The following is a 17,405-nucleotide window of genomic DNA, read 5'->3' as shown; positions in this document are numbered from 1 at the left end:
GGCATTATTTTTTCATACTGCATCAACAAATGAGCACCCACAACATGTACTGTGCCCCACAGGTGATGACTCATGGTGTAAGAGCCAATCAGGAAAGGAATATGCCCATAAAAACAGTTCGACAAATGCTGTAATTGATGTAATTAAGCCCATATTCAGAGATTTATCACAGCCGAGTTTATTGGAAAAGTGTTTGCAACGGAAAACACAAAATCCAAATGAAAGTGTAAGTAATTTAATTTCTATTAGGACTCCCATAAAAGTGTTTGTACAGATAAAAACATTGCCTTTTAGAGTGTATGATGCAGTGACAACATACAATGAATGAAACATTGTCAAATGTGATGTGCTGAAACGTTTAGATTTCCAACCATGACACAACACCATTTACACAATGCGCCTAATTGATGAAGAAAGACTAAGAGGTGGAGGAAGAAGAGACAAAAGCCTACAACATGAAGCAAAAGGGAAGAAAGGCCCAATGAAAAGAAATTAACACTGGAAAAAGACGAGGATACAGATAATCCATCATATGGGGCAGGAATGTATTTAAAAAAAAAGTCTGGAAGCCATTTCCTGTAACTTTAAAATTTTCATCTTTGAGGAACATTTTCTCAAAAACTGCAAACACTATATCAATGAAATATATAACAATAATGTTTACTTCCTTTCCTTCATTTTTATATCAATTTGTAAAAAAATATTATATAATTCAAGAGTTATAGAAGAAAAAGTGCAAAATTTCAGAGAAAAAATAAACATCTGCTTAAAAAATTGTAAAACAAAAAGCAATAAATATTTCTTAACATGGCATTATAACTTTGTAGAGAAATAGTCACTGAACATGTAGTTCAAATTTCAGAGGAATATGTTTAATGGTTTTATAAAAAATGTTCCTTCTATTTGCTAAAATTAACATGGAGGAAATGCATCGTTCCGACTCCCTGTAAGTGATGGTAATATTACAGAAATAGAAGAGGATGTAGATAACGATGAGATGGGAGATATGATACCGCGTGAAGAATTTGATAGAGCATTGAAAGACCTGAGTCGAAACAAAGCCATGGGTGCAGACAACATTCCGTTAGAACTACTGATAGCCTCGGGAGAGCAAGCCATAGCAAAACTCTTCCATATGGCGAGCATGATGTATGAGACAGGCAAAATACCATCATACATCAAGAAAAATATGATAATTCCAATTCCAAAGGAAGGAGGAGCTGACGGGTGTGAAATTACGAACTATTAGCTTAATAAGTCACAGTTGCAAAATACTAACACGAATTCTTTAGAGAACAATGGAAGAGTAGGTAGAAGGGAAAATCAGTTTGGATTCCACAGAAATGCTGGAACACGTGAGGCAATACTGACCCTACGACTTATCTTAGAAGATAGATAAGTTTTTAGCATTTGTAGACTTATGGAAGGTTTTTGACAATGTTGCCTGGAATGCTCTCTTTCAAATTCTGAAGGTGGCTGGGGTAAAATACAGGGAGCGAAAGGCTATTTACTATTTGTACAGGAACCATATGCCAGTTATAAGAGTTGAGGGGCACGAAAGGGAAGCAGTGGCTGAGAAGGGAGTGACACAGAATTGTAGCCTATCCCCAATGTTACTCAATCTGTATACTTGTTACCTCCCCCGTCACTTATCGACCTTAATGACAGTGAAAAGTTAAACCGTGTGTACCTAATGGAAATTTGGGAAAAGCAATCGTCACCAAAGTTAATCTGTCGGTAAAGAGGGAGGAAGGCTTACATCTAAATGAAAGGAAAAATGCGAATGAAATAGGTGGAATTTAATTTTGAAAAAGGGTAAAGTTAATAAAGAAAGTAAATGTGCGGTCGTTACATTAACAATTAACTGGCGTTAATGAGATATTTGAGATTTGGGGAAAATTACAGTCGCCAGTCCTATGGACAACTACTATAATAACTGAAAAAGAAAGGTTAAGGCACACATAATTAGCACTAAAAGTGTGGTAAGTAAAGGTTGACAAGTGTTGTGTGAAAACTTAATGTTTGTCAGAAGTAATAAATTTCGCTACACTCTGACTTAATTTAGCAAAAGAATTAATAAAACCCGAAAATTGAAAGTTAATTTAGTGTCTGAAATTAATAGAGAACTTTTTTTCTGAAGCACTACGAAATTAAATAAAATAAGGTTAGTCTTGGGCTACATCATCTCAAAAGCAACTTAAATCTACACAATTTAGAAATAAGAGATTTATCTTTGAACTTGAATTAAATGATTTTGAACAATTAACAATAATAAAATTTAGTATGTACCAAGCTGAGCTGCAGTCACAGGTAAGCTAAAACATGGTAACAAAATTCGCACTCTTAATTTGTGCTTGTGTAATCTAAATATAGTTCTGTTTGGTTATTGTAGCCAGCTATGAATACCTTAACTGATCTTTGAAATTAAAGCAGTGAGATTGAATGATATTACTTTAATGCTGGCGTTTGAATTGCAAAGGCACTTGGGTTCATTTCGGAAAAGAAAGGGTCCCTGCTTGGTATTGAAATTGGGACAGTGAGCAACAAAGGTTCATGCTAAGTTGCTGTATTTTAGTGATGCAAATGGAACAGTTTGAAAAGCTGAGGTCTGCCATACAGTTCTAAAACTTGCTTTCAGTCTTCCTTGTTGGTTGATTGGATGTTTGAAGTCGTCAATCGAGGAGGTGGCGACGATCACTTATTGTCAGCCATCGCTGTTGCAGAAGCTTGATGTTGGCGCCCTTCTTATCGACATGGTAACCAGGCGAAACGGGCTCTTGATGTGTGCCAGCTAATGTTTCCCATCCGCGATACTGTGCCAGAAACTATTATAGCAAGTCAAGCGCAATTACATGCTGCCAAACCCCGAAAGCGCGGCAACTCGCGCGAGCGTCACTCATCACACCTGCTCCACCGCCCTACTCCAACCAGACTCTGCTCTGCCTGCGCTCCACGCGCCAGAGATAACACTCTCCAAAATCCTAAACACTTTGGTTCTCCACCCGACCTATCGATGTAATCATTCGATAGCATAGTTTTCCCTAGGCAAGATCCAGCGTAAAAATACAAATAATATTTACAGAACAAACCAATTATACATCGACATCAACGCATAAGTCTATATATAAAAATTTTATAACAATTACAATATGTAAAAACACAGAAATGTCTTATCTTCAGATAACAAATTAAGGAAAAAATTTACAGTACAATAGATGGAAATAGGAGGATATGCATTTCCGGCATTACATACTGAGCAAGCAGTAAAGGAAACAAAGTGGGAATTAAAATCCAGGCAGAAGAAATAAAATCTTTGAGATTTGCTGACGACACTGTAATTTTGTCAGAAACAGCAAAGGACCTGGAAGAGCAGTTGAACGGAATGGACAGTCTCTTGAAGGTAGGATACAAGATGAAGATCAACAAAAGCAAGATGAGGATAATGGAATGTAGTCGAATTAAATCAGGTGATGCTGGGGGAATTAGATTAAGAAATGAGACACATTTAAAATAGTAGATGAGTTTTGCTATTTGGGCAGCAAAATAATTGATACAAGACGTAGACTGGCGATGGCAAGTTAAGCGTTTCTGAAGAGGAGAAATTTGTAAACATCGAGTACAGTTTTAAGTGTGGGGAGGTTTTTTGTGCTAGTATTTGTAAGGAGTGCATCCACGTATGGAAGTGAAAGACGGACAATAAAAATAGTGACTGCCACTCAAATTCAGGAATCATGTCTGTGCCTCCCCTATTTCGCGATAATACAAAACGAGCTGCCCTTCTTTGAGGTTTTTCGATGTCATCCGTCAGTCCCACCTGATGCGGATCCCACACCGTACAGCATACTCCAGAACAAGGTGGACGAGCATGGTGTAAACAGTCTCTTTAGTAGACCTGTTGCACCTTCTAAGTGTTCTGCCATTGAATCGCAGTCTTTGGTTTGCTATACCCACAACATTATCTATGTGATCGTTCCAATTTAGGTTATTTGTAATTGTAATCCCTAAGAATTTAACTGAATTTACAGCCTTCAGATTTGTGTGGCTTATCGCGTAATCGAAATTTAGCTGATTTCTTTTAGCACTCTTCGCACCATAAAAATATCTTATCTAAATCGTTTTGTTCATCTGATGACTTTACAAGACGGTAAATGACAGCATCATCTGCAAACAATCTAAGACAGCTACTCTGATTGTTTCCTATGTCGTTAACATAGATCAGGTACAACAGAGGGCCTATAACACTTCCTTGATGAAAGCCAGATATTACTTCTCTTTTACTTGATGACTTTCCGTCTATTACAACGAACTGTGACCTTTCTGACAGGAAACCACGAATCCAGTCGCACAAGAGGCATTATTCCATAGGCACGCAGTTTGGTTAGAAGACGCTTGTGAGGAACGGTGTCAGAAGCCTTATGGAAATCTAAAAATATAGAGTCAGTTTGACATCCCCTGTCGATAGCACTCATTACTTCGTGAGCATGAAGAGCTAGTTGTGTTTCACAAGAATAATATTTTCTGAATCCGTGCTTTGTGTCAATAAATCGTTTTCTTCGAGATACTTCATAATGTTCGAACACAGTATATGTTCTAAAACCCTACTGCGAATCTACGTTAGTGATATGATCCTGTAATTCAGTGGATTATTCATTCTTCCTTTTTTCTTATTGGTGTGACTTGAGAAATTTTCTAGTCTTTAGATACGGATTTTTCAGTGAGCCAGCGGTTGTATGTAATTTCTAAATATGGAGATATTGCATCAGCATACTCTGAAAGGAACCTGACTGGTATACAATTTGGAACGGAGGCCTTGCCTTTATTAAGTGATTTAAGCTGTTTTTCTACATCGAGGATATCTACTTCTATGTATCTCATCTTGGCAGCTGTTCTTGATTGTAATCTTTGGACTGAGGACCAGAAAAGCAACAATAAATATAACGTGCGAAAAACTTTAACGTATTCCAGTCAAAAAATCTCCGGTTACTGATCTGAAGAAGCTATTGGCGGTTGTTTTAGTTCACTCATGGAATCAAGGAATGTTGATTAGTGTACACATCTTTCAGCGAGGAAGTTTCTCATATGGAGGCAATGGACGAGCAAGTTCCTCCTTTGGAGGCAATGGCCTGGGATTCGGGAGGATCGAGGATCAAACCCCAATCCTTTAATCATGAAACGCTAACGTGGGAATGTTGTGAATCATTGACAAAGCCATTGCAGTTTTTCTGACATATCGGAGCTTGTGTTCCGACTAACGTGATCATACGAGGAGGGATTGTGGGGGGGGGGGGGGGGGGGGTTAGGGGTTGGGGGGTTTGAATAGGGAATCTTTACAAATTAATACATCAGAACGTAACTTTACACCCTGGACTGTATGACATTGCCAAAATAACGCCTTGTGCGCTAATTGTGTGTCATTGGAATATAGTATAAATGAGAGGAGGTATATGAACCAAAAACAAGACAAAAAGTCCACTAAATACAGGCTCCAAAATGCGTACCTTAAGAGCTATGACCATTTGCTTTTTTTCGCTAGTGTGAAACATATCTCTTGTATTGCAAGCTCTTTGTTACTACGAATAAAATATAGAACGCAGTGAACTAATGAGGAGACACTCCTTTGTTACTGTCCTAGATACAGCGTGCAGTAAACATTTGTTAGTGTTGTTACTGTAAATAGTATTCAGGGTTCTGGGTAAGTGCAGAGCATACATTAGTTCTGCTGGAACCAGGCTGTGTTGTGATTAGACTGTCAAATACTTTTATTACATTGCAGTTTTACCTTTAATTTCCTTTTCCATCATTCTGTATATTATCATGTGGGACGACTTACGTGTCGGTGATAAAACCTGAGGATGTGTTAGATGACGACCAGTTTGGCTTTAGGAAAGATAAAGGCATCAGAGAGGCTGTTCTGACGTTGCGGTTGATCATGGAAGCAAGACTAAAGAAAAATCAAGAAACGTTCATAGGATTTGTCAACCTGTGAAAAGCTTTCAACAATATGAAATGGTGCCAGATATTCGAAATTATGAAAAATATAGGGATAAGCTATAGAGAAAAACGAGTAATGTACAACTTGTACAACAGCTGAGAGAGAATAATAAGAATTGAGGACCAAGAACGAAGTGCTCGGATTAAAAAGGGTGTATCCTAGGGATCTAGTCTTTCGCCCCTACTGTTCAATCTATACATCGAAGAAGCAGTGATGGAAAGAAAAGAAAGTTTCAAGAGTGGAACTGAAATTCAAGGTGAAAGGATATGATGATACGATTTGCTGATGACATTGTAATCCTGTGTGAAAGTGAAGAAGAATTACATGATCTACTGAGTGGAATGACAGTCTAATGAGTACAGAATATGGATTGCGAGTAAACCGAAGAAAGTAGCAAAAATAAGAACTGCAAGAAACTAAACATGAGGATTGATGGTCACGAAGTAGATGAGGTAAAGGAATTCTGCTATCTAGGCAGCAAAACAGCCCATGACGGACGGATCAAGGAGAACATCAAAGCAGATTTACAATGGAGAAAAGAGCATTCCTGGCCAACAGAAGTTTGTTAGTATCTAACATTAGCCTTATTTTTAGGAAGAAATTTGTGAGAATGTACATTTGGAGCACAGCATTGTGTGGTAGTGAAACATGGGCTGTAGGAAAACTGGAACAGAAGAAAATCGAAGCATTAGACATGTGGTGCTACCGACGAATGTTGGTAATTAGGTGGACTGATGAAATGAGGGATGAAGAGATTCTGCGCAGAATCGGAGAGGAAAGGAATATGTGGAAAACACTGGCAAAGAGAAGGGGTAGGATGATGGAACATCTGTTAAGACATCGGGGAATGATTTCCATGGTACTAGAGGTAGCTGTAGAGGGCAAAAACTGTAGAGGAAGACAGAGATTGGAAACATCCAGCAAATAATTAAGAACGTAGGTTGCAGGTGCTACGCTGAGATGAAGAGTTTGGGACAGGAGAGGAATTCGTGGCGGGCAGCATCAAACCAGTTAAAAGACTGATGACTAAGAAAAAAGAAAAAAACCTTTCATTTCCGCACTTGCCATCACAACGTAAGGTTGCACCCCCAATAGCACATACAAAAATTACTTTCCCAGTGAGCCAATGTTTTAAATGGTGCGAAAATAGAGCTGTGACCAAGTGCTGAAAACAGAAAGTAACTGCTAAACTGAACTTTTACGAATAAAACAAAAAATTAAACTTCAAACCAGAAATGCATTTCTCGGTTGAAATATGCATTCACATATCACACATTATGCGCTGAATGAGTGTCGGTAAAGGAAAATTATTTACTTGTGCCAGGCAACGTATGATAAATGTAACTAGTTCTGTGCATTTTAGAAAGGACAAGGACATTTTCTAAGAAGAGTATGATGCTAAATTCATACCACGAAATTGAGAGGACCGAAATTGTTTTTAGTGTTAATAGAATTTATGCTGTAGTTTCGATCTCGTCAAATTTTGTTAGAGTATTCGATCTCCTCCTGACATTTACCCTTGTACGTAAAAACTGAAGACCGGAAGTCCGTAAGCAATATGTTTTCGTTTTTTTTCGGAAAAAATCTGTTGTTGTATTTTGAAATGTCTTTCTAAACAAATAATTTTCGACAAACTGCTCGATATCGTCCACCATTTTATTCACGTCACCACTCGAATGAGCATTTCAATAGCTGCGAGTGTTTTGAGTGGTGTTCCGCATCTAGGGACAGAAACTGCTGTGTTTATTCAATCGTCATATTCGTCGTCGTCCATTTAAAATCCATTTTGTTTGCACTGCCGCGTTGTATTATAAAATACTTAAAGAAGACTAAAATAAGAATTGTTTTGGTGGTAATGTAGTGATCTTACTTAGGGCGTAGAATAATTCAGCTGAGCGGTGGGTGTTTCAATGTGTTGCAATTTATGAAGATGTCATGAGACTGCCGAGGTCAAGTGTCTTACATTTTGTCGGTTGTAATGTACCGCTGGTTAGTATTAGGAGTGAGAGGGCTGGGGATGTACGCAGGACTAGCGTCGTATTTCCGCGACTAACAGTAGGAAAACAAGGTCCTCATGGACTGCAACAAATTCGCCCGGTAAAATAAGTATCAAATGGCTCTGAGCACTATGGGACTTAACAGCTATGGTCATCAGTCCCCTAGAACTTAGAACTACTTAAACCTAACTAACCTAAGGACATCACACAACACCCAGCCATCACGAGGCAGAGAAAATCCCTGACCCCGCCGGGAATCGAACCCGGGAACCCGGGCGTGGGAAGCGAGAACGCTACCGCACGACCACGAGATGCGGGCAAAATAAGTATCGTATGGCATTTTTGGTTGTGACAACCCAGGGGGTGGGTACAGCCGTTGTCGGAAAGGGTGTTGTTCTTCGGCACACTTTGGCCTCTTCTCTTGCGGAAATGTGGGAGGTGTGTCGCGTATTTATAGAGTGTAGGTGAGTGTAATAGTGATGGTGTAAATCCACCCAATAATGTAAAAACTTTCGAAACATTTCATTAAATGTCACTGGCGCCACTAACTTCCATACAGATCGCAACGTACGTAATCGCAACATATGTAATGCATCTAAAAGACTGGGGAGAAATCCCCGCATGCTCCTATTTGCTACGATTGCAAGTAAGTTCTTTTGATAGTGAAATTTCAAGGTCTGTATGATACGTTAATCTCACGGTTGCAATACATTTGTGGTGTTCGTAGGGAAATTTGTATGCTTTATAGATTTTAATTTATTATTGGGGGTAGCGGAAAATTATCAAGAATAACTACGCTTAATGCTTTTCTCGTAATCTGAATTTGAGAATCCAGTCGGTAAACATATCAGTCAGCACCCACGTTCATTTCGTGGCCGTATATTTTTAAAACATAATGGCTTTAAACTTCTCCCGATGACAAATAAGGATCGTTTATGAGATCCATCTGACATGTACGTTACCAATGACGTAATACTTTCCTTAGTGGTTAGACTCCCTGAAAACGATTGACCCCTAAGCGATACAGTTTTATTGGGTATGTAGGCGCAAATTGACGTAGTTTCGTTGGTGTTGAAAACATCTGCCGCGTCATATGTAGTCGTAGTCGATAAACCTTGGTTAGCTTCACTCCAGACATTTTAAACTCTATGCTGTTCGTTTTCATGAACGTTATAATCAGACTTTATTTGCGGAAAATTCTATATCCATTTGTTTTTCTCCAGTTCAACAGTTCTTCCACTCAAAAAGCTCCTGGTACACGAGCATTCTGCGACCTAGCTTATTTGAGCCAAGAAGCAACGCAGTCTACACTTCATACATGTCTCTGACTCGAAATTGTGCGCTCATCCGGAAAAAACCATGTTCATGGTCGTCGAAAAATTAATCTGTAGTCAATATTACATATTAAAACTGCAGATTAATTTTTTGACGACTGTGAACGTATTTTATGTTCGAAACCGTAGGAGTAAAATATAAATAGGCCAACATTTGTGTGTCATGTATTTTATTAAGTTTTTACAAGCTGATAACTACCTTAACAAGTCGTTTTCGAATTCCGTTTTTCATCAACTGCTTTAATCAGCCCCATCTTTATTTTAGGAGTCAATTCATCTGGGTCTCACGATTGCAGAAAGACACTCTGTCAGCATATCATAAAAATTTAACTTTTCGAGTTAAGAGAATGTATGAAATTATTTCGTACTTTGTCGCCAACTCAGTATCAGTTTATGCTAACTAAGCCGATTTTCCGGTTTAAGCATTTTCGCATCATTGTATCTGAACTCTTCAAATACAGTCACACTATTGCGAAATGCAGCTGATCGTATTTGCAGTCTTCCAAATAATTTTTCATAGTCACAACACTACCAGCGACGCCGTGTGCTTTTAATGGCGCTGTGTCAAGTCTATAGTGGTAAATTTTATTATTGTGAGACTGTTGATGGATTATGCAAACTCTGACTGATAACAAAACAAGGATTTCATAAACAACAAGTGACTCATATCTGAAAGATAATCACAGAAGTAATAGGTGCTCAGTTGACTGCAAACAGATACATATTTCAAGATGACTAAAAGCGTGACATCTTACAGAAAATGGCTACTAAGTGAGCAGCAAAGAGAAGAAAAGGCTATTTTGAATTTTTACAGGTGTCAGGCAGTCACATCGGCGCTCAGCTCTCGATTCGCGCTTTTCGGCGCTCATCGTTTGCCTGTACCGGAGCACATATGATTTACACATCCACGTCTCCCTTTCTCGAACGTTAACACAACAGTTCTGCCACTCTGGCAACGTCCACAGTTGGATGAAACTTAAGTGTACTCCCATTTCCGTTTTGTAAGTATCAGCAGGACATATAGCTTTCGTGTATAATTTCCCAGTGTTTAAAACGTGAAGATTGTTAAAGACAGAGGTTATTGTGTTTTTACTGTGTAAAAATTCCAAAAGCACTTTTTGAAGAAAAGTTCTGGCATCTTTGTTCCCGTCGTTCTGTATAACCAGTGAAATGCAACGTCTGAGGTATAATCCTTTTATTTTTGATGGTCTGATAATGCATTGGCTTGAACAACATTTATAGTTTCTGAGAAATTGCATTAACTGACCGTTCTTTGTTCTTGGTAGACTATTTTATCATATATTGACGACATAATGACTTGTACGCTGTTACGCTTAAGGCTGTTTGGAGCCATCAAGGTCATTCTAAGATAGGAAATCAGAGACACAAAGTGGAGAGCAAGCAAAAGTGGTAGCATTTAGGTTTCCGGAGATAAATAGTAACACTATGGCAAATTGCAACTGTTTCAGGGGAGAAGTTTCACTTCAGAGAACTAAGTGGTAGCTTCATCCACGACCTAGACGCTGTCGTAAGGCGCCACTGTAGCAGATCGCCACGAAAAGGCACTGAGGCGTGCGTGGCTGGTGTTCGTGCCGTTTCTTATTTTACATCTTGTTTTTTCCGTACTGCCACCTCGTTATGTCAATTTTCAATTACTGGTGTCACCGAGGTGCTGTCTTGCTTGCCCGTGAGCGGCAGCAGCAGCGCTTATCGATATAGGCCCTGCTGTATTATCTTTGCTGGACTGCTATTGCTTCCCGGTCGTCGTGTGTTTTGAGTTAGTTCGGACATGGCAGTGTTTGAGTTGGCACGCGGCACAAGTTCAGTCGGGGCGCGGCAGCAGTGAGGTGCGGACCGCCATGACTCGCCCGACATTTGCCAACACACATGATTGGAGTGGAGACGACTTTGGTTGGTCGTCGGTCGTCTTGCCAGACGACGAGTATTTGGCCGGCGATATCTTATGGGTTGGCTGTGTGTGCCGACTCGTGATTCGTCCCTGTTATTGTACAGCCACTGCCGTTAGCATTGTCTAGTTCATCGTGCAAATGTTCGTGAAACTGTGTGTAGTTGGTGTGATTTTGACTGACAAGTTACTTTAAATGTTGTCAGTGTACTGGTTCTGAGGAGTCGGTCGCTTGGCGTGGAGCAGTGAGGAATTCTCGGCCGGGCGTAGTTTGACCGGGGCCCGCTGGCGGTCTCTACGTGGTGTCGGAAAGTGTGGCGCGGTTCCCATTGCTACGAGGTCCGTGTCTCACCGACCCTGATCACGAAAGTTGAGTTTTGATGTAACGTACCAGCAAGTCAAGATTGTCCAAATTGTGTCGTTTGGAGTTCGTTGTCGGCTGTTGGGATATTCCTGCGAGCTACAACGTGGTTTTCAAGTTCGAGAATTCTAGCCACCCTCCTGTGGAGTTTCACTGTATTTGGTTATTTGAATTGAAGTGCACCAGCGGTTACCTGCCCTGGGCGTTGACGTAAATTTCAGGCTGCGTAGTTTCCTCATCGTGTTATTGCTGTCCAGCACGGTGAGTAGTTTGACAGTTCCGTGTGTGATTGGTTGTGGGCGTCAATATCTTCCACGTTGTTCCGTTGAACTCGCTGTTGTGCCCTGGTCGGGTGAAGTGGAAGTTATCTTGTCGATGGGCCCACTGACTTTCGTTCGGTTGGTTTGTCGTCGGATCGTGAATGGTTGGCCTGACTGCCTGTCTTATCCAAGCGAGCATTAGTGTTTGAACTACAGGCCGACACTCGAACATCTTGGTGCCCTTGTGTGTGCTACCCTATTTTTTTTATTGTTCTTGTTGTTGGAACTTGTATGGCTTCTACCCGGTTTTGTGTTTTAAATTAGAGTTGTTTTAATTTTAAGGCCTTCAGCCTAGTTTAAAGAACTTTTTCAAGTAAGCCTTTTGGCATTTTGAAATATTTTTGAATTTTTAAGTCTTTAGCATTCAGCCGATTTGAATTTAACTTGTTTACCTCAGCCTAACTAAAGAACTGTTTTAAGATAAGGCTTGCCTTTTTAAAATTTCTGTCCATTACAGGGAGGTTATTGTCGTGTAACCACTCTGCCACAGGCCGTGCACTATGAAGAGGTGCTCGGTAGTGTTGAAAGATGCAATCGCCATCCCCGAATTGCTCTTCCACAGTGGGAAGCAAGAAGGTGAAGGTGCTTAAAACATCAATGTAGGCATGTGCTGTGATAGTGCCACGCAAAACAAGAAGGAGTGCAAGCCCCCTCCATGAAAAACACGACCACGCCAAAACACAACCGCCGCCACTACACACGGTGGCAGACGACGTTCACCGGGCATTCGCCATACCCACACCCCGCCATAGGATCGCTACATTGCGTACCGTAGTTCGACACTCGACACAATGTTTTTACCCCTTGTCAATCGTCCAATGTTTACGCTCCTTACACCAAGTGAGGCGTCGTTTGGCATTTACCGGCGTGATGTGTGGCTTATGAGCAGCCGCTCGACCATGAAATCCAAGTTTTCTCACTTCCAGCATAACTGCCATAGTACTTGCAGTGGATCCTGATGTAGTTTCAAATTCCTGTGTGAGGGTCTGGTTAGATGTCTGCCTAATACACGTTACTATCCTCTTCGCCTGTACGATCTTGTGCTGTACATGTGCCTTCCCGTTTCCACTTCACTATCACATCGGAAACCTAGGGATGTTTATGAGTGTGGAAATCTCCTGTACAGACATGACACAAGTGACACCAACGTTCGAAGTCCGTGAGTTCCGTAGAGCGTCCCATTCTACTTTCTCACGATGTCTGACTACTGAGGTCGCTGATATGGAGTATCTGGCAGTATGTGGCGCACAACGCGTCTAATATATAAAAAACGTATGGTTTTGAGTGTCTGGATACTTTTGATCACAGTGTGACTCGTTCTTGATATCCACTGAATTGGAGTGGACGTCCCAGCTGGTCCCATACCTGTTCTATCGGGGGAAGATCTGGGGATATTTGTGGTCGCGGGAATACCTCAACATCACGGAGATAGTTCATAGAGATATGGGCTATGTGTGTACTAGTATTGTCCTGTTGAAGGAAATGGTATCACGATAAGGTCGCATGAGCGGTAACAAATGTCCATGACGTATTGTTGTGCCGCCAGAGTTCCCTCGACCTCTTCCAACTGTGTCCTGAAATCATATGTGATTGCTCCCCGCATCATGACGCCAGAAATAGAACCACTGTGTTCCCCAGTACGTTGGAAGAATGGGTCCCCTGCCCAGGTCAAAACCATACTCACCGACAATGGTTGTCTTTGGTAGTGGATGACCACAACGCGACTCTGAACATAATGAGGCGTCATTCATCAGCATTCCATGATACCCGGTCACGTCACCACTCCAAAACTGAGCCGTCTGTATTGTGGTGTTAATGGCAGCCTACACATGGGACAAGAATTCCCTAGTCCGACTGCTGCCAGTCTCCGACCAATGGAGTGGGATGAGACAGAACGTTGCAGCGGGTCCATTGCTTGCTCTCGGACCGCAGTATTTAACGAAACGTATTCTGAAGTATAAAGTAATTCCGTATAATATATTTTGTGCATCTAATTTTTGTCTTAGAACAATTGTAATTTATCAGGTAGTTCATCATTTCATTTGTCACATATTTTACCTAAGTTAAATAGTTTTACATGGTATTTTACGGAAAAACTTCTGTTTTTAGTGCTAAATCACATATTACCAACTGTCATCTTTGAAAACAAATTTAGATACTCGCTACCACAGTTCAAATATTTGACCTTGCACACCACACGTACTTACGCATTTACCTGACAATAGAGTAACAGCCGAAAATCGATTTGTATAACAATAAATACTATGGAATATTAAAACATTGTCGTCGATTTCTCATTCATCATGTTTGATAAATATTACCTACAGTTATAGAGAGCATAATGTATATTTCAGCCGATTTTAATGGCTCGTTTACAGTATAATTGAACAGTACGATTAGTTTCGACTTCCCTACTTCAGCAGTTCCTCCACGGCCATTTTTAGCTTAATGTCTTACTTGTTGGAATACTTTTCCATGCATAGATTTCTGCATTATTTGTGTGAGCCAAGTCATTTGTACAAAATTTCTCTAAACATGAAGTTACTTGTTTTAACGAAATATTAATGTTGTTTTTTAGCGGTAAGATCGGTCACAAGGAGTACCAAAACGAATGGCTGTTGGGGCATCATTTGTCTTTGTTGATAATATTCTGCGATTCACTGATAATATCGGAGTAAATGCCATGGTAAATTTTCGGCAAAAGCAGTTCTCTACAAACAGATAGGGACCGCACACGGTGGTTCGCACATAACTGTCTTAATTTTACCGCCAAGTACACTTGGTTTCTCAGAAACCGTAGGTCGAGTGCTCATATTTTCGAAGTCATCGTAATTATCCCGATCAACTATGTTATAGAGACGTCCGTTCATTTACGTACTAAATGCGTCCATATGTATCTTGATGACTAGAATCGTAGTTAAGAGAGTAATTTCATTGCTTCTGTGGCTTCATTCTTCGAGAGAGTCCTACGTCTTGATTGTTTCAGGGATATAACGAGAAATATAACAATAAATGTTTCTATTTTTACAGATTACATCGGACTGGTGAACCTGCCTTCTCGCTCACAGGCGAGCAACAGCTTCGAGGGCCAGACCGCTACGGTCAGCGGCTGGGGCCTCAATACCGACAGTAAGTACACGCGTTCTACGTAGATGGTGACTACTTTTTAAACTTTTTATTGATTCCGTCCCATCCTGAAAGTGGGTGTAAGGGAATCGAATGTTGTTAGCGGTAATACGTTTGAAAATGTGTGTCTGCATTTATTGTATAGGTTGTCTCATGTCATACAATACGTAAAATTTTCCACGTTCTGAGTAAATTTAATGTAAACTGAGTAATGCTCTCAATGCAACAAGTTTCATGGAAGTATCTTCTGGATCACTAAAATCAGTGGCGTATGAGATATGAAACGCGCCGTCAGGCTTCCAGGAAAGCAATGTACTCATACTGCGGCAGAAATTAAAAGCAGATAACGCTAAGAGCTACCACATGATCAATAAGGCATGGCAATTTCATAAGTTGCTGACTGGATGCATCCAGAGAAGAATAGAAAAGAATATCCACCAGGTAGTGATAGAAAGTCACGAGCTATTCGAAATTTACATTTGAATATCTATCTTTAAACATACTCATGTGTCAGATCGAATAAGATATTCAGAATTATGTAGATAACCAATTGTAATACAGGAGACGCTTAATTGTAACATGTCATTTATGAGGTTCGTGGATGACAGTCTTGTCCTACGAGGTATTTTACATACTGCGTATGTGTCCTGTTCGAGCATAGCTCTGGAAGGCCTGCAGTGCTTTATAAAGACTTGATACATATGAGTTATTACAACGGGACAATTACCGTCTGAATATGAAGACACATGCTATACATTGGATCGTCTGCAAAAAGTTCGAACCAGATTTGCTACATGTTATTTATCATTTAGAAGAATTTGCTGTGGGGTAAGACACCCCTAGGGCAGAGCCGTAGGTGGTTAAGGGAAGGTCATTGAAAAAACCCAAAAGTTATCTATACTAGTATCTAGTCCATAGTTTTCGGGATTTCCGAATGGTGACACTTCCAGTGACAGTTGACTCCTAGAGGTAGAGGTGGCACTAGGCAAAATTGACATGTAACGCGTAACCTCGAAACGCTTCGAGAAAATTCCAGAAAATATCCTCTCTAGTTCTTCATTCCTCAGTTATTTTGCTTCCCAAATAGCAAAACTCAATCACTAGTCTAATTTCCTTAGCATCACGTGATTTAATTCGACTACATTTCATTAATCTTGTTTTGATTTGCTTGATGTTCATTTCATATTCTCCTTTCAAGACAATGTCCACTCCGTTCAACGGGTCAAGTAATTTGCTGTCTGACAGAATTACAATGTCATCGGCGAACCTCAAAGTTTTTATTTCTTCTCCATGGATTTTAATCCCTAGTCCGACTTTTTCTTTTGTTTCCCTTACCGGTTGCTCAATATACAGATTAAATAACATCGGGGATACGCTACAAACCTATGAGTCCGTACCCAATCACCGCTTCCATTTCATGGCCCCTAGATTTTTATAATTGCCATCTGGTTTCTGTACAAATTGTAAATAGCCTTCCTCCGTCTGTATTTTACCCTTGCCACCTTCTGAATTTGAAAGACAATATTCCAGTCACCATTGTCAAAAGCTTTCTCTAAGTCTACAAATGCTAAAAACGTAGGTTTACCTTTCGTTAATCTGTTTTCTAAGATAAGTCGCAGGGTCAGTATTGCCTCACGTGTACCAACATTTCTACGGAATCCAAAACGACCTTCCCCGACGTCGGCTTTTACCAGTTTTACATTCGTCTCTAAAGAATTTGTGCTAGTATTTTGCAGTTGTGGCTTACTAAACTGATAGTTCGGTAATTTTCACATCTGTCAACACCTGTTTTCTTTGGTATTGGAATTATTATTTTCTTCTTGAACTATGAGAGTATTTCGCCTGTCTCATACATTTTGTTCACTAGATGGTAGAGTTTTGTTAGGCCCAGCTCTTCCAAGGCTGTCATTAGTTCTAATGGAATGTTGTCTACTCCCGGGGCCTTGTTTCGACTTAGGTCTTTCAGTGCTCTGTCAAACTCTTCACGCAGTATCATATCTCCTATTTCATCTTCATCCACATTCTCTTCCATTTCTATAATATTGTCCTCAAGAACATCGCCGTTGTATAGGCCCTCTACATACTCCTTCCACCTCTCTGCTTTCCCTTGTTTGCTTACAACTGGTCTTCCACCTGAGCTCCTGATATTAATGCAAGTGGTTCTTTTCTCCAAAGGTCTCCTTAGTTTTCCTGTAGGTAGTATCTATCTTACCCCTAGTGATATGCGCCTCTACATCCTTAAATCCTCTAGCCATCCCTGCTTAGCAATTTTGCACTTCCTGTCGATCTCATTTTTGAGACGTTTGTATTCCTTTTTGCCTGCTTCATTCACTGCATTTTTATATTTTCTGCTTTCATCAATTCAATTC

At 40.2% G+C, this 17,405-nt stretch overlaps 2 protein-coding genes across 3 annotated transcripts in view; both read left to right on the top strand.

The window, feature by feature from the left end:
• LOC126236699 (brachyurin-like) overlaps positions 1-17,405 on the top strand; it is a 484,625-nt gene that overhangs the window by 107,793 nt on the left and 359,427 nt on the right. The window lies entirely within an intron of this gene.
• Positions 1-17,405, top strand: part of LOC126236702 (brachyurin-like) — a 48,070-nt gene that overhangs the window by 22,909 nt on the left and 7,756 nt on the right. Inside the window, exon 5 of the mRNA XM_049946220.1 lies at positions 14,941-15,039. Coding sequence (XP_049802177.1) covers positions 14,941-15,039 — 99 coding nt within the window. The remainder of the gene's footprint in view (positions 1-14,940; positions 15,040-17,405) is intronic.

This window comes from Schistocerca nitens, chromosome 2 (assembly GCF_023898315.1).
Source record: "Schistocerca nitens isolate TAMUIC-IGC-003100 chromosome 2, iqSchNite1.1, whole genome shotgun sequence".
Classification (NCBI taxonomy): Eukaryota; Metazoa; Arthropoda; class Insecta; order Orthoptera; family Acrididae; genus Schistocerca; species Schistocerca nitens.
This window is presented reverse-complemented; position numbering and strand designations above follow the sequence as displayed.